Source organism: Myripristis murdjan, chromosome 9, assembly GCF_902150065.1.
Source record: "Myripristis murdjan chromosome 9, fMyrMur1.1, whole genome shotgun sequence".
Taxonomy (NCBI): domain Eukaryota; kingdom Metazoa; phylum Chordata; class Actinopteri; order Holocentriformes; family Holocentridae; genus Myripristis; species Myripristis murdjan.
Window position 1 is genome coordinate 12,092,909 of NC_043988.1, and position 24,458 is coordinate 12,117,366.

General features: G+C 41.9%; 1 protein-coding gene across 2 annotated transcripts in view; it reads right to left on the bottom strand.

The window, feature by feature from the left end:
- The window catches only part of aak1a (AP2 associated kinase 1a), a 30,943-nt gene extending 6,878 nt beyond the window's left edge, over nucleotides 1-24,065 (bottom strand). Inside the window, exons 1-20 of one of the 2 annotated variants that reach the window (XM_030059649.1) lie at nucleotides 23,161-24,065; nucleotides 17,574-17,692; nucleotides 16,045-16,153; nucleotides 14,483-14,625; nucleotides 13,432-13,553; nucleotides 13,244-13,325; nucleotides 12,965-13,097; nucleotides 12,750-12,853; nucleotides 12,156-12,235; nucleotides 11,916-12,067; nucleotides 11,276-11,472; nucleotides 9,101-9,328; nucleotides 8,324-8,511; nucleotides 7,805-7,998; nucleotides 7,637-7,705; nucleotides 7,132-7,227; nucleotides 5,125-5,229; nucleotides 4,748-4,849; nucleotides 3,176-3,349; nucleotides 2,726-2,815 (exon numbers count right to left, since the gene is read on the bottom strand). In XM_030059649.1, coding sequence (XP_029915509.1) covers nucleotides 2,726-2,815; nucleotides 3,176-3,349; nucleotides 4,748-4,849; nucleotides 5,125-5,229; nucleotides 7,132-7,227; nucleotides 7,637-7,705; nucleotides 7,805-7,998; nucleotides 8,324-8,511; nucleotides 9,101-9,328; nucleotides 11,276-11,472; nucleotides 11,916-12,067; nucleotides 12,156-12,235; nucleotides 12,750-12,853; nucleotides 12,965-13,097; nucleotides 13,244-13,325; nucleotides 13,432-13,553; nucleotides 14,483-14,625; nucleotides 16,045-16,153; nucleotides 17,574-17,692; nucleotides 23,161-23,320 — 2,647 coding nt within the window. In that variant the 5' untranslated portion in view covers nucleotides 23,321-24,065. The remainder of the gene's footprint in view (nucleotides 1-2,725; nucleotides 2,816-3,175; nucleotides 3,350-4,747; nucleotides 4,850-5,124; nucleotides 5,230-7,131; nucleotides 7,228-7,636; nucleotides 7,706-7,804; nucleotides 7,999-8,323; nucleotides 8,512-9,100; nucleotides 9,329-11,275; nucleotides 11,473-11,915; nucleotides 12,068-12,155; nucleotides 12,236-12,749; nucleotides 12,854-12,964; nucleotides 13,098-13,243; nucleotides 13,326-13,431; nucleotides 13,554-14,482; nucleotides 14,626-16,044; nucleotides 16,154-17,573; nucleotides 17,693-23,160) is intronic. The other variant, XM_030059650.1, reaches the window with a different exon arrangement.
- Between the last annotated feature and the right edge of the window lie 393 nt (nucleotides 24,066-24,458).

Genomic DNA, 24,458 nt, shown 5'->3' on the forward strand with positions numbered 1-24,458 from the left:
AGAGTTGCACCTATGGATGAGAATAGCTAAAACAAAACAGGTCTTTTCAATTCCAGACATGAAAGGATAAGACAAAAAGACCTTAGACAAAAGAGAGGGACATCTTTGTACTCTTAAATACAGCTTCATCAGGAATACACAGAAATATTTTTCTCTATTATATGTACTTATGAATTTTATATATATCATATTGGTACTCACTTCATACATTCATTCTAAAGCACTATCACATTAATTCATACCATGACAGATGAAATGTCATTAAATACTGAACACTTTAAAATCTACTTTTACCAATGCTGATGAGGGGAAAATGAGGGGAAACTTTAACAGTGGTTTTATGTACAAAGGAGTTGTTGGGAATATTTTGTCAGAATGAAATGAGTGTCACATTGGCTAAGCAACATCAAGGTATATGGTATGGATGGACTGACTAGATAAGACAGAGGGGACATGAATGAAAGAGGGAGATCAAGTGCCACACCGGCACACAAGAAAAATACATTATCATGTGGAGCTTGTCTGAGAATATCTACACAAAACTGGACAAAACCCACACTGTACATCCTTCTCGTTATAGTGGGACACTGCAAAAAAAAAAAAGTCTTGTCTTCACTGACCACACTGACCCTGAGACCGGACCAACACATGGCATTGCTGGTACAACTTGAAACACAAAACAATGAAATCTTTCCTTACTTTGGCATTGTTACAAATCAAACAGTTTCACTCCCTTTTCTTTCAGCTGTGCTAATGTTAACAATGGGTCAACGATAAAGATATGAACCCATCCCCGTGCACAAAAAGATGCGATTTCAGTCCTTCCTAAAATGCAGCTGTACCATGAATAGTCACACCATGTGTTGCAGATAATGCTGAGGGTAATAATGTGCTGCTATGACCAACGCATTGCAGCCGAATTAGTCAGAAAAAAAAAATCACTGGCTTAAACAAGTTTCACTTTTTCATTGTGAGTTCATCACAACTGATAGATTTAAAGATATAGCATTAAGGGAACATGATCACTTGCTCAACAGTCAGAGTGAAGTCATAAAAAACACACAAGTATGCTCAAAGTCAGCATGCCACACACATGGTCACTGATCTATCTGGGAGTCACTATGTTGAATTGAAAGGCGCAGATTACATGTGCGCATCAAGATCACATCCAAAACAAAAGGTTTGAAAAAGGCAGCCAAATTTGCTTATGGGCAAGCAGGGCAGTAAACCACAAGAGTTTGAGGAAACTGACAAGAATGCCATTTTGTCACCACTGGTCATTCTTGGATTACGGTTAAATTGGTTCAATCAGTGCAAACAACTGTGAATGGTTCACACAGGGTGTGTCTTGGTCAATACTTTTGCTACCTACAGGCCTATATTACATATGTTCAAATCTTCCATAGGAAAAGTGCATCAAATTATCCAGCAGGTCTAAAGCTTTTCACTACTCACTCTTTAGTCAGACCCCTGACACAAATGAGTGTGCCTGAAGGTGGCTTATTTAAATAAAGCTTCAACCCTGAACAAGTTTACAAACATTATGAACACAATGTAGCTGTGATCAAGCAAGGTAGTACAGTATGTGCGTACGATGGAGGGTGATCACCATGGCAGTGCACTCAATGGGGGGTGTTAATGATGAGTATGAGTAAAGCATGGGGAACACCATGGTGTAGCCAGGACAGAAGCAGACGATGTGCTGAGGGGTGAATATAAGATTGTTACCAGCATGGGAATGTCAATGGCCAGCAGAGATTTTTGAAACCAGCTCATCAGGCAAGTAGAGATGGAGTTGAGGCCAAGGAGGCACATTAAGAGAAAGGTTCCACTGAACCAATCTATGCTGGCTCCTCAGTTTCACTTTGTAAGGTGCTACATTAAACGCCTCTGCTTCCCCCATCTCTATCCCCTCCCCACCCCACCTCCACCCCTTTGTTACAATTGCACACTGCCCCTTCGACCTCTCCCACCCCCCCTAGAGGTCGATGAGCTGATCCACCAGCAGAAGGGAGCGGGCCAAGTTGGGGATGCTGGACTCTGAACTGCCACTGTTGCTGCGCGAGTGACCACCTGAAACATGCCAGAGAAAGAGAGAGAGAGAGAGACAGAAAGAGATGGACACGGAAAAGCCAAGGGAGAGTAAGAGTGTGAAAGACAAGCAAAAGAATAAGTAATATTAACAGAGACCGTATGAACAAATAAAGAGCAAGGAGTTGATGAGGATGAGGAAGAGCAGAGAGATGTACATGAGGAGCAAGGGTATGAAGAGAAAGAGAGACAGGCAGAGAGTGAGCTGGGGTAATCTTTAAACAGCTGCATCAAAATAGGGAAAGGCTAAGGGCATGTCATTCTAGCATGCTACATTTGGGAAGAGACTTTTATCATTTTCAATCCTTCCCCGACTTTGGAGGCATAAGAAAAACTAAAACAGAGCCAAACACCTGCAGAGTGGAGAAACCCTGGAAGTATGAAACTAAAAATGAAGGAGCGAAAGCTCACTAATGGGAGAGCTTTATGGGATGAAAAGACGTAATGTAACAAACGCACCCATACTAGGCTTCTCACATCAGCGGTCACATAATGAGATACGGTGTCAGGGCTTTTTAAATGGCGGTAGGGGCTGCGCTTTTCATCTTTGATCAGCGGCTGTGTGAGCTGAGGAGAGTGGCTCATAGTCTGGGCGCAGGTGTGGCTGCTCATCTCTGCATTCTGCTGGCCTTACCTTGATTCGAGTTTTTGGAGATGAGCACGGGAATGGGGTCAAACTCGTCCTCAGTGCCCTTCTCCCCACCCGACATGAGGAAAGCAGAGTCTGCGGTGAAGCAAGAGGAAGTGAAGGAATGATGGAGGGGGGATTTTAATGCAGCCAAAGTAAAGAGCAAAAAGAAAGGAGGATGCGAGAAGATTAAAAATAGATGTAGCTGGGGCAGACACAGCTTTTAAAGCCCATGCATTTTGTGCGGCTTTTGGCTCTTCTACAAATGAGTCAAGGGTCTGTTGAAGATTACATTAAATGTGTCTATATCACATATTATACAGAAATACTTGTCTTCTCTGTCTGAACAGGAGGTCTATGGTTTGGGGTGGATTTGTGTACTGAAATTGTTTGATTGGCCAAAACACCCAGCAGACATAAGGCTAGCTGTGGGTTGTTGCAGAGAGGAGGTCTTACCAGAAGCTGTCTGACCAGGGGGCAGCGACACAGAGGCCAGCTCTTCCAGACAGGAGCCAGGAGGAGCAGAGGAGCAGGAGGAGGAAGGGAGAGCAGAGACAGACTGGCTTCCAGGAGTAGAAGGATGAGATAACAGATCACAGCCTAGCAGAGAGTCCTCCCCAGCCAGAGGGTCTGAGACAGGATGAAGCAAAGCCAGAGGGGACCAGGGGCAAGGTGGACAGCGAAGTAAAAAGATTGTTAGCTCAAGGAAGAGAAGGTGTGATCAGTTTAGTAAGGCAATTCACTCTTTTAGCTCTGCTCACACAGGATCATCATAAAAAGTATATTCTGTTAGTTCCTCTAGTGGAGCAATTTTGCCAATATACTGCACTTGTAAAAAAAAAAAAAAAAAAAAAAAATCCTTAACCACAGTGTACAAGGTCAAAGCCAGAAGCAGCATCTATGTTCTATTGCTCAGCATTAGTTTGAGTACACAGCCTACATTTTTGCCTGCAATGCAATGTTGATTATTGCAGAAACATGCAGATTGTGCATGTACTTTGAGCAAGATCAGCTTTGCAAACGAACATTGTGTTCAGTGTTTCACCTTAGGAAAACCACTGGGTTGTGGTCCAAAGTAATTACAGTAGACACTAATACGCCTTGCCACTACAGGAACTGCCAGTGGAATACATGAACCCCCCGTTTCCACCGGAGGAACCAGTCCCCTTTTTTATTCCAAGGGCCGGGTTCCTGACCTCAGAAAGGATCTTTGCAAATGAGGTAGTACTCTTTGAGTTCCTCCGTCAGGGTGGAGTTTTAGTATGGAGCATCCCTGATTGATTATACATATGACAAAAGCACCCTTTGGTGTTTTAAATCAGGAGCAAACAACAACAAACACATTTTTAAAAAGACTATTCTATCAAGGGATTGTTCAGCTAGTAATTGACAGAAAAACATACATGTTTTCTCTGTATGTCACAGCATCCATAATGCTACGTAAAAGCGGTTTCCTCTTCTCAGCTCTTGTTTTTCTCTCTTTCTCAATCTCATTTTTGCTCCCCATGTATCTCTTATCCAAAACCAAATGCAACATCACAAAGCAAATAATCAGCAAATAATCACAAACATAATCATGTTTACAGTTTTTCTGTTGTCAGTCACATGCAGAATGACTACACACATCCTGCTGACTTGCATTCAATTCTCGGAATGCAGTAGAAACACAGAAGAGCCCAAGATAGTTCCTTTTTCCCCCAGAACCCTATTTCAAAAGCAAGAGCAAGGAACTTTAGGTCCCGGATTTTTTGGTGGAAAAGTGTTGCCATGACAGCTTGGTCTGATATGATGATTAAAGAATGAATGAATGAATGAATGAATTAATGAATAAATGAATAAATACAAATTTTTTAAAAAGTAATTGCAACTGTTAAAACATCAAAATGACAGCGATAGGATACAAAAGCTGACACAGCAGTAATACTGGGATCATGAGATAAGTTGGCTTCATTTGTTTCCCTTTTCTTTGGTTAAAGGCTGCAAGGAAGTACATTCATGCTGTTAACATTTCTTAATCTGTGGGCTAACCTGGCATGCTGGCTGTGATTATCTCCTGCTGGGCTGTGTGTCTCTGGGCCTGCGGGGCTTCCAAACCAGGAATCAGGGAATCCATGCACCTCTCTTCCTTTGCTATACAGGAACAAGAGAAAGAAAGATTGGTAAGAAAAATAAATATTTTGAAAAACTAAAAAAGTAAATACACTAAACAGAGAGAGGTCAAAAAGAATAGAGAATCTCCTGATTTCTTTCTCCAGCAGGTTGTTCTGACTCCTTGACTCCTTGAGTATAACAGTGATTATTCAGAGGTAGTGCGAGAGAGAGAAGAAGAAAGGGAAGGCAGAAGACACATACAGAGGAAACGGGTAACTGCAGAGCAAAGCGGGGGAGAAGAAGAGAGCCTGTACCATTGGTGGAGCTCTCTGCAGAACTGCTGAAGGGGTCGGCCAGGGGTAAGAGGTCAGGGAGCAGCAGAGAAGTCTCTGGGGACTTCAGTCCCTCAATCAGCTTCTCTGTGAGCGAGCCAGAAAGATGGAAGGAGGCAACAAATAGATAACAGAAGGAAGAAATAAAATGAGGGAGGATTTTGCACAGATGAGTGGAAAGAGAATACAGAAAGGAAAAGAGATATATGAAAAGCAATGGAAGAAAATATTCCATCTCATCAAAATAAATGAGAAGACCTATGGGTTAGTTATAGTTAAGATGTAGTAGTTCTAGTAGCCTGCATTTAGAAGCAGGATGTTATGTGGTTAGGATTGGGAAAAAAAAAAAAAAAAAAACAGGACTGATATAAGTCTGAAGATCACCCATCTGAATATTTGTTTAACAGGCACAAATCAGTCAGTCAGATGACTTGCAAGGTTAATAAAATCATAACACTGATGTCATGAAATCACATTCTTTCCTATAGCAAAATTCTGCAAGCCTTTTGTGGCTACCCAAGATGCACTGAGACAGGAAAAACATTTCAATCAAAAAATTATGAGAAATTTACAAACTTCAACAGAAAACCATTAGTTTGAAACAAAGACAATGAGTGTGTTTCTTCACAAGAGACATTCCCTACTTCTCTGCACTCTCTTTTCACATGCCAACCCTATCAACTTTTCATTTTTATCCCAGCACAGGACATCCCTGTTAAGTTGGCTTTGCTCTACATGCCAGAATCTTTATCACAAGCAAATCATGAGGGTTGTTTTTAAGATAAGCACCTCTCACAAAATCAAAAACCTATTTATTAGGCTAGATTATTACTAATTATGTCAAGTCAAACCCAGGTCCATGCATTTAAGTTATAAACTTCTCTCTGCAGCTCATACTTACAGGCAACAACAATGGGGAAAATATGGGGGTGAGATCTTAGGCAAGGAATGTGTGGTCTCAGAAAATCGCACAGCAGATGTGACCTTTTGCCCCCTTCACTACAGGAAAGAGGTCAACACTGATGAAAAACTGTTATATAATAGCTATAAAATCCTACAAGACAATTTTCACCAATAAACTCATGCATATAATGTTCAAAATGCTGCTTCACTCTATGGTGCAATCTAACATAAATTCTTTATTCAATTCCAGCATCCTTATCCCATCTGTGGTTTTGTCTGAACCTCCTGTCAACACAAGAACTTCTTATTGCCAGTGTTGCTCATGGGAAAGCTGAACAAAACTGCAACAATCAACACTCTCTGTCCCAGCAGCACAGTAAGAATATGTTTGCTTGTGCACAGCTTATTTGAGGGAGTGAAATAGAGAGTGTGAGAGAGACAGCTTAGGGAGGACAGAGAAGATTAACTACACCCTGATTATGCAACAGCACCAACACGTTATCCTCTCAGTTCAGTCCCTATTCAGTGAATGCACAGACAAGCAGCAACTTCCAGGGTTAAAGAGCTAAGCTCATACTCGTAAAGGGGCTAAATGCTAAACTGAGGAGAGCATCAAAAGCCAGGTCAGTGTTTAATTAGCAAACATCAGAGAGCGGCAACCTGGGTTGAAGATCTGATGCTAAACTTTCCCCTTGTTCTCTCGGTGGCACTGGTAAGCAGGCACCTCCAGCAGTACAGCAATCCAATTAACAAAGGAGAATTTGTCCTTGACGTTACCAGGCAACAGTGAAAGCATAGATCTGCAAATGAGATGCAATCTAGCTGTAGCTGCTATGGACTCTATTCATGGAAACTGACAAGGAACCACTGTGAGGCTGCTTAGTATGACAAGATAGGAACATGTAAACATCATTAAACTAGCCATTAAACTAGCAGTCACAACCTAATCTTTGGCAAATGCAGTTATAAAGGAAACTACCGTCATTAATAAAGAAAGCAACTCATGAGCTCTCAGGATATATTTGTTCAAGAACCCAACACCAATGGCTTGGTTTATGCTTTTTCATGTGGAGACAAGAAAATTACCTGGGGTGTCAGAAAGGGAGAGGGTATTAAAGGGGTCCGGGACACTCAACAATGCTGAACCTGCATCCAAACCCAGGATGTCCACTGATCTTTCATCTTAACATTGCACAGAGAATAAAGACAGGGAGATAATAGAGGTAGAAAGGTGAGAATGTGAAGGACAGAGAAAGAAAGAAGGTGTGACTACAGGAGATACAGTAGAAAGACATATACTGAGGTTATAACAACTCCAGCAACCCATTAAAGGAGAACACAATATAGCACACAGAAAGGATTTCCTTTTCTCGGATGAAATGATAAAAATGTCTCACAGATACTCAGAGAAATGTCAACTTGACAACTGATGCAGTATTCAAAGAGGATTGGAAGCTGAACACAGCAGTGGAAAGCAGAAGCTGAATGTATGAGTATAAGCCCCAAGGAAAATATGTTGAAAAGTTATACTAGAAAGATGGACAACTGGTGAGGAAAAGATTGAATATTATGTAAATGATGGTGGCTCTACCTGGGAAAGCATGGAGACCTGGAATGAGATTTTCGCTGGAGCCTGTGGCCTTCTCTCCTGGTTTAGTAGCTGCACACACACAAACAGCAAAGTAGTAAGTTGTTTTACATTACATGTCTATTCACCCATGCTACAGGCTTATCTATGTAGGATATGGAGTGGTCTTACTCTCAGCAAGCTTTGCAAAATCTTTGTTGAGCAGCTCCTCTGCTGTAAGCTTGGAGAAGTTGTCGTCCCCAAAGGGGTTCCAGCTGGGCTGGGTGTTGGTGCCAGGAGGGCCAGATGGAGCGCCAACCTCACCTGGCTGGTACACACTCTGCTGGGAGGAGCAGGGGGAGCCAGAGGGGGTGGTGCTGGCTGATCTGTAGTATTCAGAGGCAAAAACATACACCAGAGTAAGAGCTTACAACAGAATTGGATGGGTGTCAACTACTGAAGTTAAGTCTATGGACACTGGCCTACTGATGTATGCAAATAAAAGCCAATGAAAGGTCCACAGAGTTATTTGTGGACTGAATGGAGTGATTATTCCTGTGCTAGACTCTCCGGGCTATAAAAGGGCTGTTTATTCTCCTTTGGGATTCTCTGTAGTATGAATGGACTGTTTATTGCCCCTGCTGAGCTCGCCTAGTGCCGTGAATGGGCAGTTGATCCCTGAGATCATTGAGATGAGTTAATTCCGCTCACTTGGACTTGTTGAGGCTGGCCTCGGCTGCAGCCGCCTGGAGTAGCTGGGTGGATTTGCTGACCGGGACCCCAAATACGGCGCTGTGAGTGACATCGCTCAAGATGCGCCTGTGGCCACCCTTAGGGGCTGCCTTCGGTGAGGAGGGGGGTGTCAGGGAGCCCACTTTGTGGATTTCTCGGGCAGACGTCTGTAGGAGAAGGGAAAGGCACCAAAGAGGTGAGGCAACATGGCCTCAATGAAAGTAAAGAAGATAATGTTTGTGTTCACTGCATACAAGTAATCAACTTGATTATAACAAATTAAAGGGTTGATTAGAATCCACAAGGTGATTGTTTACCGAACAAGAAGAACCCAGTAGAGAGATTAGACAGAAACAGAACAAACTAATGATTCAAGAGTTAATTAACCAATCACTAAGGTTAAATTTTCAAAACATAAACAATTATTACAAACCAAGTAAAAAATAATCATTCTGACTGTCTGAAAGATGTGCTGCAAAAGAGTACATGATTTCATGTGCATCACTGTATTCATCTAATTGCAGCAATGATGCCTTTTTGATCCTTGGACTGAATAAAGAAGAGGAAGAAGGAACATTTCTAATTGATGACACTATATGCCTGTTCAAATTCCCATATTTAATATATTCTGTGAGAAATCATTGCCACTTTGCCAGGGAAAAAAGAATAAAGTAAAAATCTGGATGTGATTCAACAGAGAGGAGTCTGTAAGCACCCCTGATCCAAAGAGCAGCAGACGGCAGTAGAAGAGGTTACCGTTGCCTCTGGGTCAGCTGCAGGGCCGATGGCTGCAACCTCTGGGATGGGAGTGAGTTGGGGAGCTGCAGTTTCATGGATGGGGGTAATGATCACTGCAGAGCTGGCTGGCTGCTGCTGTTGCAGGTTAACAAGGGGATGAAGTGGCTTAGCTTTGGACTGCAGTAGGGCAGATGCCTGAAAGGCTGACTGCTGCTGTTGTTGGTGGCCACTCTGTACCAGCTGATGCTACACAGGAACACCGCACAGCCAATGATGAAGAAGGCCCAGTTCTCATTTCTAGTTTGGCCCAGTTAATCATGATTTATTACTCTTTGACAAATGCAGCAGTGTTTAATGGAATTTTTTCCAGGGCTTAATTTCTACCTTATTGGATGCCATACAAAAGATGTGAGAGGAAAGAGCACATGCGATAGAGATAGAGAGAGAGAGAGAGAGAGAGAGAGAGAGAGAGAGAGAGAGAGAGAGAGAGAGAGAGATAAAGAGAGGCTTGGTGACAAAAAATATGTTGGGCCAAAGAGCTGCTCATAAACCCACAATGTCAAGGATTTATAATGTGCTGAGATCAAAAACACCCAAATGCACAGGTGTGGTCTGAAAAATATACTGGAAATGAACACACTTCTCATTGTATTTGAATTGTGCAAACTAGAGATGGTAAAATTCACAGATGCATCTAGACACACCAGGTTTAATGTGCAAGATGTGGGTCCATCAATTCAGACAGCCTGTATTGGTACAAAGCTGGAATGTGAATGGCGGAAAACTTGATGCAGCACTTTGTGTACTTTTACATCCCAGTGTGCCACGCATACGTTTTCTTTTTGGCATCAACTAACTGCTGTTGTTGTTACTTGTTGTTGTTACTTTGTTTCCTGTTTTCTCTCCCCCTGTACCGTCTCTTTCTCTGCGAGTGTGAAAAGTGACGGGTCATATGATCCCTGCTCCCGTCACTCAAAGAAAACAAGTGCCCCCACCCTCTCCTTCCTTCTCTCCTCGTTTCCTTACAGATGTTGATGAACAGTGAAAAACACTTACATTGCACTGTAAAACGTTCATCAAGTACATGTGTGGAATAACTGAATTTTTTAAAGACATATGGGAAACATTGTTGTTCGGGTTTTCCATACCATTTTACAGCAGTGAAACACACAGGCAGCAAACCACTAGTTTCCCAGTGCCCAGTGACATCCAGAGATGTCATTGAGTAACTCAAGAGCAAGTGACACCACCTGCAAACTCAAGCAAGGAAAAATGTAGCTCCAAAATGTTCCTCCACACCCACTTCGGCTTCCTCTGCATGATCAGATTCTATTACCAAAGCCACAGCACTCTTAATGTGAAACAGCATATCATCATATCTCATTCCAAAAATGCATTATAAACAGTTTTAAAGTATTGCTTAGAGCTTTTCATTTATAATATTTACAAATGAGATTCCTAATAAGATGTTAACACCGCTGTAATGTCTCCTTCTTTGTCCCCTGGTACAGGAGTTAGCAAATCTATCAGGATTTCTTCTTGCAATGAACAGTAAAACTAGAACATTTATAGAATCAACACAACCCACACTGTGGCATTGCATTGTGTTATATATCGTATTGCGTTGAACTGCACTGTGTTGAATCAAATTGTGTTGATACACACTGCATCGCAATAAAGGTGAATCATATCGTATATCATTGGGAGTTGCTTCGCATGTATATTTAATGTGTCGGATCATTGACAATGCATCAAGATGCGTATCGCATTGCCCTCATGATGGAGATTCACACCCCTAATGCAAACCTAGCAGCAACTTTGAGCAGAAAGGATTTTAAATGAGACCAGCAACAGACACAAACAACTACAAAGAGAATGATCACTTGTGGAACAAACTGAGAGTGTAATGGATTAATGGGTAGTGAAATGTAACACAAGTAGACATATGAAATTAAATATAAACAGTTAATTAGACCAACATAGAAAACCTAAATCAAGTCCTGAAGTCCAAGATGAAGATCAGATCCAACAATCAGAAATGTCTGATGTGTGGAGTTTGTTGACAGGGAAGCACATGTACATCCGCACACACCCGTACACGCACATACACAGACACACACACATGCAGAGCACTGTAAATCAGCAATGTCGTTATTTCTATGACAAAATCCCTTGTTCAGTCAGGATGCCCACCTGCTGGCTGGTCTGTTGTTGTGAGCTGAAGAAGGCTGGGGCTTGTTGCTGTTTCATGAAGAGCTGCTGATGCTGGGGTGTGGCCGGTGGCTGCACGTTGGTGGCCTGGGCTGGCTGGGGCGCCGCCTGTGCAGCAGGAGCCTGCTGAGCAGGTTGGACAGCAGCAGCAGCTGGAGGTGGGACACTGATCCCAACACCTGAAAAGGAGCAAAGAGGACATTTGTTTCAGTTCCATTCAGTACATTATACATCACAAAAAATCAATTGAGATGGAAAGTCAGTTAGGACTAACATCAAAAGTATGGTACTGCGATTAAAACTAAAATAGTGCAACAAATTCTTCTAGGTCTTTTTACAAGTAGGCCACAGCCTGAATGGCCCTGCGAGACTGTGGGTGTCAAAGGCCTCATTAAAACACAATTAAAGGCTTGGGCTGACCGAACCACTGGTATTACAAGGCCCTGCTATTGCAGCCAAATGCTTGAGAATTTAAATATGCTGCGCTCAACACAAGATATCTGTTTCTATGAGTATACAGTTACCGGGATAAGAGTAACCCCATACTGTAATCAGGCTCCAACCAACACATAGCATTAATGGACTTAGCCACAAAACAGAGTTAGTAGGGACCAGGCCTTACCTGCTCCAGCAGCCACATTAGGCCTCTTGCGTGGGGTGAGGGCAGGCTGGATGGGCAGAATGCCTGATATTGGCTGGGGCTGGGCCTGGCCAGCCTTGGGCCGCTGCCGCGGTGCAATCGAGGTTTCCGTGGTGGGAATGGGGTCTGTGAGTCTGATGGAGGCAAATGAGAGAGGAGGCGAAGTCATATGAGAGATTCTTATTGATAACAACACACTTAAATGTTTTGCTTGTCACTCACCTAGCTTTGGTTTGACTCTTTTTGGCCACAGCTTCACTGGCTCTGATAGGCTCAGGAAGTTTTGCAGGAATGGGCAAATTCTAAGACAGGAAGAGGAATTGAAGCTTTTAAAAGAACAAGCATAATCAAGCAAAAGAGCTGCACTCCCTAAAACTTACATTAGTAAGGCGGTGATAAAATATTTCGAGCATCACAGCAGACCGACTTCTCTACAGCTTCCATGGATACACCTTTAATATCCACTTTATTGCTGCTTTGTGGGTGAGGTGGGAAATGTGCTGAATCAGAAGACTGAGTGCTGACGTAGCACTCACTCACATGTCAATACATCAGACAGCAGCCGGAGGGAAAGGAAGGCAGCCAACTGGCAAAAGCCAGAACGCTGTGCTTCTATCCAATGTCATTTTGTTCTAGACTATTGTTTCTTTGCAAAACAATGAGACACAATTAAACCCTCTGTACATGAGATATTTTATGAGGCTTCACTGTGCTTAAAAAAGGACTGCCCGATTTGTAAATGTTTAATACAAACCCTATAGTATACTCTAACTATTCTTACCAATCCTCTTGCCACAAGCATGGCAACTTACTTACATGTACATTTTGGACGGGACACTCTCGTCGAGCCAGCTTAAAGGCAAAGTAGGATACTTGGTAGATATCTGGTCTCTTGTCCGGGTCAGGTTCCAGCATGTATCCTGAGAAAACAACACAGGCTAGGTTAGACGCAGGTACACAAAATGTTCCATGTAGCATACACATGCACAAGGTAGGACAGTGAGTATATGCTGGGGAACAAGGTTACTCACTGATGAGGCAGTGCATGTCCTGGGAGTAGCGGGAGTTGTCTGGGATAGTGAAGCTTCCATCACAGATAGCTACTTGGCTCTCCCCAAAGGGCAGAGTAAAGTAGCACAGCTTATAGAGCAGACAACCCATGGCCTGCACACGCAAGGAGGAGAATATCAACAAACTCCATAAGGTCAGAACTTAGTAATGCAAATATCATCGTCACTGTGATTTAATATGACCATACAATCATAACATGGCACAGCTCCTGTAGTAGTTAGGAAAACAGTCCAACTGACCCAAATGTCTGCCTTAGTTGTGATGACCTTGCCACCATAGAGGTTGACCATCTCTGGAGCACGATATGACAAAGTAGTGTACCTGGTGATATGATTAGCGGTCAGCATGAAAGAGTTTCTAAATTTTTGTTAAAGGAAAAAAAATATGACTATAAAGCTTAAAGTATAATATCATCAGAAACACTGACCTTTTGATTTCTTCCTCCACCACTGGCACGCCTTCTGTCTGAGGGTTTTGGAAACGGTTGGTGGCACTCCCAAAGTCACAGAGCACATAGTGTCCCCGGTCATGGAGAAGAATGTTCTCCACCTACACGAAGAGATGATGGGACAAGTCAGAACTGGCAAAACAAAAATGCCACAAGAAATTACCGTAGAACCTTGATTATCCAACCCGTTTATATGGAATAACTGGTCAAACACATGGCCTTTTCCTATTTCCTTCCCACTACAAGATGTGCACTACTCTCCAGCAGCCTATAATACAGTCGCCTACCTATCTAATTTTGCTGTTGTCACAGTGTTGTTGCCCAGTAACCTGGTCTATTATTAATTGGTGAGTTTGTTCCTGTGTGTGTGCATGTGTGGCCGACCTACATATTTGTCATGTAGGGCCTAATGTTTATGCTGGGTTAAAAACTATTTGGAGGGAATTCCATAAACCAGGTTTAGAAAGTTAGCTGGATAACCGTAGAAAAGATCATGCTATATCCTGGTGATAGTTATTTGAATCTGTTTGAATCTGTCATCCCTGTTGACAGTTGCTAATAACAGACAAAATTCAGAAGATAATCAGTGACACTTTTTAAAGTTAGCTGACTAACTTGCTAATCCAGCTTTGTGGAATACTTGTCTGTTCTCCAGTAAATGAGTCTATTATTCATTGGTCTGTTTGTTTCTGTGAGCATGTGTATGTGTGTCCATGCGCCACAGCCACAGTAAGTGATTTCTTCGATGCTGCTATTGTCCCAAAGTGTTTGTGGACAGCTGTAATTTCTTACTGCCAGGGCCACATATCTGTTATGTAGTTTAAAGGCTATCTGGTCCAAAGTTTCAGCTATTCAATATACCCTCATTCTGAGGGGTTCAGATGACTGAGGTTCTACTGTACTTCCAAACAACTGATGTGGTGCAAAAATCAGTCATTGGACTATGACATATAGATGGATCAAAATGGAACTGTAAGATTACACAGTGGTTAGTGTATATGCATATTTTCCACATGTATTGGAGACTCGCCTTTAGATCTCGATGGATGATTGGAGTCTTGCACTGGTGGAGGCGGGCCACAGCCTCACATGTGTCGCAGAAGATCTGCAACACCTCAGCCTCGGTGAAGCCGGTCTGTAGCCGCTGGTTCATTAGGTTAACCACCTGTCCACCTACAAAAACACACAAAGGTCAGTAGAGAGTCCACAAGGGTTAGCGGATACCCAAGGAAAAAGATTAAATGAGAATCCCTAATTAATGACTACTGCTGCATGCATTTATGAAAAACATGTAATTCAAAGGAAAAAAGAAGTTTTGTTAACTTTTTGGCTCATTTTGAACATTTGTTTTATACTATCTATTGGTCATTTCACATTGTATGATATACATTTTAATAGTAGGTGAATATTTTGAGATATAATTTCCAGTTTAGGTCAGAAGTTATAACTAGGGCAAGTAGTCAACATTATTGAGACTGAATACCAAAGAATTACTGAATGTTGTAGATTTTACATCAAAGAATCTCAAGCCTGGCATCTTCTCTCACGTTTGGTTTATATTTCGAAAATGGCTAATGCACACAGTAACTCTGAGGATACCAAACCCTCAAGATAGATTTAAAAAAAAAAAAGACTAAAAGTTCAAACTGCAAATACACCACAAGGAAAACCCCAATAATGCATCACATAAACCATGCAAGATCAACTTGTCTCTCTATAGTAATATAAGTATACTTGGGCATCTGATAAGAAAACATTTTTGTGTGTAGTATGGCATAGTTGTCATATCAATGCAGTCTGTTACATTACCCAAGTGTTAGCACTGTAGCATGTGGCAACATTTTATTTTTATTATCACATGTTAAGGAACACCCCCAAAAAGTATTTGTAGAGTGCGTATGTTAATGTTGGTTAAAGTGCAGCAGTAGTAACAATAACCGCTATGACCTGGCATGGCGATGACGATGGAAAGAACAATCCTCAGATGACTTTCAAAATAATCATTTGTTGCAGCCCTGTTCATACAACCAACGGCAATTAACTGTTCAGCTGACACCTAACAGGTGTGACATAAAACTTTACAGCTGTCAGTTCCTTCCTGCTGTTTGCTTTGATTCAAACACGGATTCAGCTGGAATTAGCCACCTTTCCTTGACACTTGTAACACCTTAGTTATTTTGTAGTTTGTATTTTATAGATTTTTCATGTATTTGTTTGATCTTTTTTATGTTGCATTTTAAGAGGGCCACCTGACAAGCCTTTATGGGTTTTCGGCTACTCCTTCACATTTCTATTTTTAAGTTATTGTTTTACATGCATTTCATATACTTTTGTATTAAGGGATGTTTTTTTGTATTATTATGTGCAATAATAATACACTGAGCTAACCTAAACTGTGCTGTTATTTATCAACAGTTTTGCTAGCAGGAGCAATGGAGCTGTTTCTACAAATAACACAAATATCATCGACTGAGTTCAGCTGACAAGGATTGGTGCCGGGTGGATATCTGATGGAGCTTCTTGTAAGCAGCACAAGATAATGGAACTTGGAATTCAACAGAGACAGGAAGGTATAGAGGGCGGCAGATTTACCTCGACAGAAGTCCATTAAGATTAGGACTTCCCACACATCGCCGGCTCCAACTGCAGTAATACTGGAGTCCAGAAAACCCACTATGTTTTTGTGGCCTACCAAGTCCCTCTGTTAAAATAAACACAAAGAGAGTTAGATTAACATTGCAGGCAACAAGAGATGCAGCCTTCATGGATTGTTTTTTAAACATTTGGCTAAGCAAATGACTAAATGCATCCATGTGTGCTACTGTTCAGTCCGTGCTTTTTCTGTGGAGAGCTTTTGAATCTGTGCCAAATGTTTGGGAGTAATAATGATAACCATCCTGTAACAGTCATGCCCCCCAGGGTGTGGCTCCAGGAACTTCTTAACTTCCCTTACAGTAATATAAGGCTTTAAGTTAGGAAATGGAAGACTGAAGGGCGTTACATGAAAAGGTGCTAACTCAATATTTTCAAGAGAATTCAAAGGTTAGTAGTGAAATGACTCACTACCAACTCTTGAGCTCCTTCCCTATACCTTCCTGGTATAATCAGGCCTGGGTCAAAGAGTGTTTTCAAGTGATTCTCAGGGTTTGTTTTGACGTTATGGGTTATAAAACAAGCAGGAAATGCCTGTCTCCATCTACTCAACAATTTTGGCTGTGGTTGGCAATAGTATGGCAGTAGAGAGAGCAGGAAGTGTGATTTACAGCATGGACTTATGCCCCCCCCCCCCCCCCCCCCCCCCAAGAAGCTCATGGATTTATGTGTGTGAGGGGAAATGGCTTTTGGAGTCAGGATGGTAACTTGATGACAGACGAATGGGTAATACCCACTAACATCCCTCCAAACATAATTTTCCTACTGGTTGCTGGCATCAAAAGGGTGAGATTTGCACATTAACGAGGGCAACATTACAAGATGTATTATTAAGATTAAAACAATGCTAGCTGTGTTTCATCGTAACATTATCCTAAAATTCAACAAAAAAGGTGGGTTTAGAGTTTCATCCCCCAGTTGGTTTACCACACTGGCCTCAAAAGTTTAAGAAATGAAAAACAAGTATCTGAATGTCAATTTAGTGCACTTTGACTATGACTGACAAGCTATCTTACACTATCTGCATTCTCCTGATCGTGCAGGACGTCCCACCCACCTGCCATTCCAAGTAAGTGAAAAATAGGCCTAATGCAAAGAATTGCTTGCCAATAATCAATAACTGACTGTCACGGTCTCTCTCAATACTACAATCCACAATCCAGCTACAGCTGAAATTCAAGTTTATTTATTTATATGGCTCATCATCACAAGCATGTCTGAAAATGCTCACAAAGAATAAGCCTATGTAAATCCAAATGACCAAAAATCAGTCATGCAGCAAAATGATTATGCACAAGTAAAAAACAAAGCGACACACCTTACATACAATAGCAAATTCTACCAATATCCTATAAATCTTAGCTTAACACCACCAGCCTTGGACCTTCAATACATGGAAGGAAAATCTACCCCTCCAAAAAAAAGAACTTATTACCGCTGGAGTCAGATGCCTGTAGAGTCATACTCACCATAATTTGAATCTCCAGTTTGCAGATCTGTAGATCGTGTTCATTGTTAACATACATCCTCTTGAGCGCACAGCGGACCCCTTGATGAGTTCGCACCAAGAACACTATAGCAAAGCCTCCTGCAGGATAGAGCAAGGCAGAGAGACATGAGGGTAAACAGATTGAAAACCACAACCACAATCTCATAGTATGTTGTTCTTCAGCATGCCATACTGCATATGCTGCATATGCTGATAGATGTTTTTTTTTTGTACACATACAGAGATACAGTGCACTGCGTATTGTTCCTCTGCACAAGTGCCCCTATTCAACTCTGTCCCCACACAATGTGTGTTAGTATATAATTATGTCACTGTGTGAGCTGTTGATCATTTATGTTCCTGCCCCAGAGCAGCCAAGTTAAATTGCCGTGCAATTACAATGTAAGATGACATTAGTCATCTTACACCATAAATGTGTGATGACATTGGTCAATATTTTGTTTTGAAAGCCTCTTGTAGACAAATGAACACTTACAAATACAAATACAAATATACATTCACATTCCCAGTCAAACACAGACCCATGGCCCTGACAAAAACGGTGCTTAAGGAATGCTACAGTGGAATGTGTGCTCAGTGAAAGGCTGGATGACACGCTGGTAAGACGAGCTCAAAATAGCGCTGTGTGAGTCAGCAGTTGTGCTGAGGGGAAGGATGCAAGAAGTGGATAAACTGACACAGGACACAGAAAGTGTGACTGATTCATCATCCCACCTTTGGGCACATTTCACCAAATAAGAAAAGAGGATGGTAAATGGACTGCATTTCTATAGTGCTTTTCTAGTCTACTGACCGACTCAAAGCACTTTTACAAGGTTTGCCTCAGGCTGCTACGCAAGGTGCCAAGTTGCCCATCAGGAGCAGTTAGAGGTTCAGTGTCTTGTTCAAGGACACTTTGACACGATCTCTGGAGGAGCGGGGGATCAAACCCTCTGACTACCAAGTGACCGCTTCACTGCCTGAGTCACCACCTCCATCCATAGCAACTCAAATCCATGACAACTAAATACACCAGTTCCTCTCTAAACCTTGACAACCACATGAATGAATAAAACAGCAACAGACAAATAAATATCTGAGTCAAGCCACACTGACACACTCACACTTTTCAACCTGAACTGTAAAAATGCTGGATTTAAAATACGGCTGGATGGTATACCAGTATGAATGCAACAGTAGTCTTTGTCAATGGTATTTTATTGCTTTTAATTTTAAAGTATTTGACAAGAGCACAGAAGCACGAACAGAAAAACAATAAACGTGACGTGCAGTACTCCTCCTGCTCTGCAAAGTAACAAAAAAGAGCTAATTACAAAAGCCTCATATGGAAGTATTTCGCCTTTGAGGCAGATGGAGAAGGCAACATAGACAAGCAAATGCCTGTGAGCAAACGGTGCATTCACATTTTCCATATGAAGGGTAGAGACACATCCAACCTAGCCAATGACATTCATTGTTTGTAACTATTCTATTACAAAAATGTATGCTCATGTATATCACTTCATCTGTTGTATCAAACTTGGTATCAAGAATAATGGATTTTTACTGGTACTGGCATCGACTACCAAAATTCTAGTATCATGACATCCCTAGCATTGTGTAGCCTAAATAAACACTCAGATATTAAGTTATCGTGGCTGTACTACAGACTTTGATGTTGCACTGTATTCTTAATTAATCTGTAACACACAACAGGTGATAATGTATTGAAGTTAAATCCAACCTCCTCCCCCACCACCAACCATCACCACATATAAATTGTTAACCTGGGGGAAACATTGTGGGCTGTTTTGAATGAAAGCTGAACGAATGAAAGTAACATGCTCATTTTCTTTATAACAGGTGCAGGATTCACATATTTAGGGGAAAATGTATGCTTGGTATCCAATTCTTTTCTGTTATTTCATGTTTTATACAGTATTATTATTATTATTATTTATACAGTATTATTATAAAATAGGCTATTTCACAATAACAGTTATGATTAATTCTCTGATTAGTTCATTTTAAGAATACTTAGGCTGTTATTTAAGCATAGTATAATAAAGAGTCAACAGTCTGAATGGAGGAGAAACCTAAGTGAACTCACTGGTTGGGATTTGGGAGTGATTTCCTTTTTAAAAAAATGTAGTTTAAATACTGAAACACCAAGTGCTGCTAGCTATCATCACACTATTAAAATATGAAAAATATTTTGACATGATATTTTGGCAATATGGTCCAGCCCTGAATTGAAAAGAGAAATGTTTATGTTCCACCACACTGAGCTGTGGCTGGACAGTCTGCTTTATAAACCAAAATACCAGTGTGCATCACTAGCCAAAGGACTACTCTACAGTCTTTAGTCAGTAGACTGGCCTCAGCTTTCACTAATCTCAAAGGATTGACTTGTTTGTTGGTTAAACCAGCAGCATGTAGCACTTTAAAAGCATGTATTAGCATACTTTACAGTAGAGCACATCTCAGTTCTGTTTTGGTCCCTCATCAAGTGCTGTTACCAGCCCTCCTGTATCTCTGTTGCTCTCTCACCAGCTCTGTCCTCTCCTCAACTTGTGTTAACGCCATACGCTGGGCTGAGTCATCCAGCTGGCATCAAGGACAGTTCCACGTGACCAGTCTGTTTGAGGTTTGATTAGAACTGCCTTGAGCTACTTAACTGGGAGCTGTGCTATGAAAGAAATAAATGGAGCACAAGGGAGGCAGCAGTGTGTTATTAAAGAATTCCTGAATATGCCTTCACTTAATGGCACAATAAACATAGCAGGTGTAGACTACCCTGATATCATGCATGCTTCAGGATTCTCTCCGGTATGTGACAAGTTGGTGCTAGACCACCACTGATGATATCACATTATACTTTAGCCGAGGCCATCGGTTGCAGATTAACCAATTGGAAACATCCCAGTGACCTGCAAAAACTTGCAATGCAGTGCTCCGCCAACAGTGTTATGACACAGAAGAGCAACGTGCTTGAGCAATGTGGGGGAACTGTGACAATATCAAATACCAAGGCTGTATCTGGAATCAGAATATACTGCAGCACACTTCACAAACATATGAGAAGGAAAAAGTCCTGTGGTGTGATCCCTCACACTGTTGAGTTCTGGCTGTCTCACGCACCGTCTAATCTGAAATGCCAGTGAGAAATTAGAAGGATTAGCAGCCTTCTTAAGCAACATCCAGCAGTGGTCTGCACTCTCACCAGACAAGAAGGACCAAACAACAGTAAGTACAGCTACAAATAGCCATTGCCCCTTGACGTAACTAACTGTCAAGATAATACCACTCCAGCTCATGTATATAGACATCAAGCAAATGCTCATGGAAATACACCTTCAGACACTGTTATGAAAAGTACAATGTATGGTTCAATGTTGGGTTACGATTTGTCATCAGTGAAATGGAACTTATGTAACTAAATTGCCCTAAAAATAAATGTCCACATGGCTACTACTTTGTTTACAAACATGCTTACTGCAAGACTACATAATCCTGCACTGACAACAAGATATACTGCACTGCTTCACCTTATGGAGATGTATAACATTGGCTATTTGGTGTTAGAGAATGAGTTGTTTTTTTCCACAAATGAGATTACTGATTTTTCACTGCATACTCAGTGACTGGAGCTCAGTATTGCACAGTCTAACAGCAGGAACTGGAGAGACATCCTCACTTACAATGCCACCCATACAGATCCAGGGAGGGCTAAAGTTACCAGTAATTCTATATGGCCAAAAGACAACCCATCTTGTTGATAGTGAGGAAAGAAAGCCATGTCACTGAAATTCCTCATAGACTAAAGGGTGAAAACAAATCATATACACCTATTCCCAATCAAGTCAGTTCAAAATGACAAAAAATACACGATTCCAAAGAACTTTCCTTTCAGCTATTTGCCTGCTCTTTTGTCAGTATATTGTAAAAACTCTTCTTAAAACAGCTAAAGGCCACAGAGATCAACAATGACAACATGCAGCAGACATGGAAAACAAACACCATTTCCAAATGGAATTGCTGCCAAGTAGATAGCAACAAATACAGTAGGCTTGACTGCAACCAAAACCATCTGAATAAACAGACCTAGCCACATTGGAGTGAGTCAGTACTGCAAAGCAGCAGGTCCACTGCCAGGGCGAGAAAATATGATCTTTAGAAAAACATTCCAACTACCGGTTTACATGAGATGTATAATTTTGGGGAATCTGGCGCTGTAAGGTCTAGGCATAATTTTGCTAACAATGTCTGGGCTAACACTTATCAGTCTCTCCAACGTTGCTTCTCTGAAGCAAATGTCTGCATTAAAATCTTACTGCCTCCAGAACTGAAAAGGAAAACATACAGTGCCACATTTTCAGGTGGGAGAGCAGTCATAGAATGAATACATCCAATTTATAAAAGGCATTATAAAGACACGTGTAGCCCAACAGATGGGGCCCATCTATAGTACTGATGAATTAATCACTCTTGGTCCATCCATTATTTAGTAACAGGCGCTCTTAGCTGACAGAGCATGGCAGACACTCATGGCAGAGACAGACGACCAGTGGGTAACTTGCTCTCACCCCTATTAAACTGGAACACAGGCAATGTTGATGTAACATGTTCAGCAGGAATGTTTACAATGAAAATTCAATTCATTCAGTGTATATTAAATGTCTCAGTAGTAATCTCCAAATTGTGAAAAGTTTTTCCCTGCACTTGGATTTAATCATTTTGTATCTCAAGACAGGCAGATAACCGAAATGAACAACTGGTTAGTCACACCAGTGCAGAGGGTAATATGCCCACCCCCTCTAGTCAGGAGGTCAGTCTTTATGAGTGTGCAGCTCCAGATCCTAATGACCTTTATTCCCCAGTCAATAAATCACTAACAAGAAGCAAAAACTCATCCAAACTTTTGAAATCTGCATTTGTGATATGTCACTCCCTCTGTAAATACCAAGACTGGTGACTCAGCATGATGTTGGTTCATACAACACAGCAGGCAATCCAGTTATACCATGTTCCTCCCAGCCTTATGATATAGAGTACAATACTGCAATCAGATGACAACCTGGAGATCTGACTGTGTGACACACCCTCGTCCACACTTGAATTGGCAGTTTTTAAAATCACCATGTCCATTTGCTCTCCATTGGCCATTCATTCCACACCATCAAGCAACTTACATCTATAATTCAAGAGTCCGATTGGGACTGGGCTTGCCTGCATGCCAATGAATACAATAAACTGTAACTTGTCCACAACTGTCTGAGGTGGTCACACCTGCTTCAAGATACGACACCAGTTATTTAAGCCCTGTCCCGTAAAGCTTGCCCGCTGACCGAGACAAACCGCTTTCTAAATAAGGAAAGGGAAAATCAAGGTAGCATCATTTTGTTCGGGTTTTAGTTGGGCTAGGCCAAAGACCCTCCATGAACAGGCCGATCCCGTACTGCTCTGCTCGTCTACACAGCCATGTGGGACACCGGGATGTTTGCTCACACATCTAATTGAAATTGTTCATTTTAAATGTGCGTTATTCACACAAGACAATGGTTCACCTTCAGCGACAATCTCCTCAACGGTCACTTGATAACGTCCAATGGTGAAGACCCGTCCAATGAAGCTGCCACCGCCGCCGGAACCGCCGCCTCCTCCACCGGCTCCAGAACCAGGCCCGGAACTCACCAGCTCCCGACGCGAGTCAAAAAATTTCTTCATTTCTGCGATGTTATCCTAAGCGCAGCCAATGCCCAATATATCAGCGTTGTAACGACGATTACAAGTCCAAGAGGTGGCTAGTTGTTGTTGGCTGAGGTGCTGATGCTAACGCTTTAGTTAGCACTTACTAAATAATTGAATGAACGCAGCTACCTATCTTCCAGCTAAATGCTAACTAGCCGGACCTCAAAATATTACAAACGGCGCTGCCGAGCGTTACTTAACTCATGGTTTTCGAAGAGGACAGCGGGGCGAGCCAAATAATGTTGACATTGATAAGGATACGATAATGTCCATGCGGAAGTCACCGTTTTCCACACTCAATCCGATAGGAGGACTGACTGGCTGGCTAAATTAGCTAGCCGGTCTGTGGGGCTGTTTGTTAGCCTTTAGCTTAGCTCGCTAGCTCGCAAAGCAGCTACGTCCGGTGACAGCTGTCAGTTGATGTTAGACTGGCAGCCAGGCAGCTCCGGAGTGTCCCATGTAGCTTATCACACATCTCCTCTCCTATCCATCACACGGAAGGCTGTTTAGTCCATCGCCTCTTCTTCTTCCTCTTGGCAACGCAGCTAAATGTGATGAATCTCAAGTCCTGTAGAAACGTCCTGCAGAGCTGCAACAAGGTATTTCAGCTGGTGACAGAGCTGCAGAGAGACAGTAGAGAGAGAGAGAGAGAGAGAGAGAGAGAGAGAGAGGAGCCGCTCTCCTCCAGCTCCGTCCTGCTGGCTTTCAGTGGATTTGATTGGTCAAATGGACGACGACTTCCTGTCTGTAGTCCCCGAGTGTTTGACGCAGCGAGCTCAGTGTGACACACACACACACACACACACACACACACACACACACACACACACACACACACACACACACACACACACACACACTGCTTCATCTCAAGACATGAACGCCCCTTGGACAGACAGACACACCTTTGCTTGGTCTTATGTCATTCAGCTCATTGACGAGGACTTTCAGCTATCTCACTACTACTACTATTATTATTTTTTTTTTTTTTCTTCAATTAGTTTTCTCCTCCTCACTTCAGGAACACAACACATAACTAGCAGAAGTAGGGTATGTAATGTTTGCTGAGATTCAGATTTCAGAGAAAATACAGTTTGAGATATAACAGTCACTA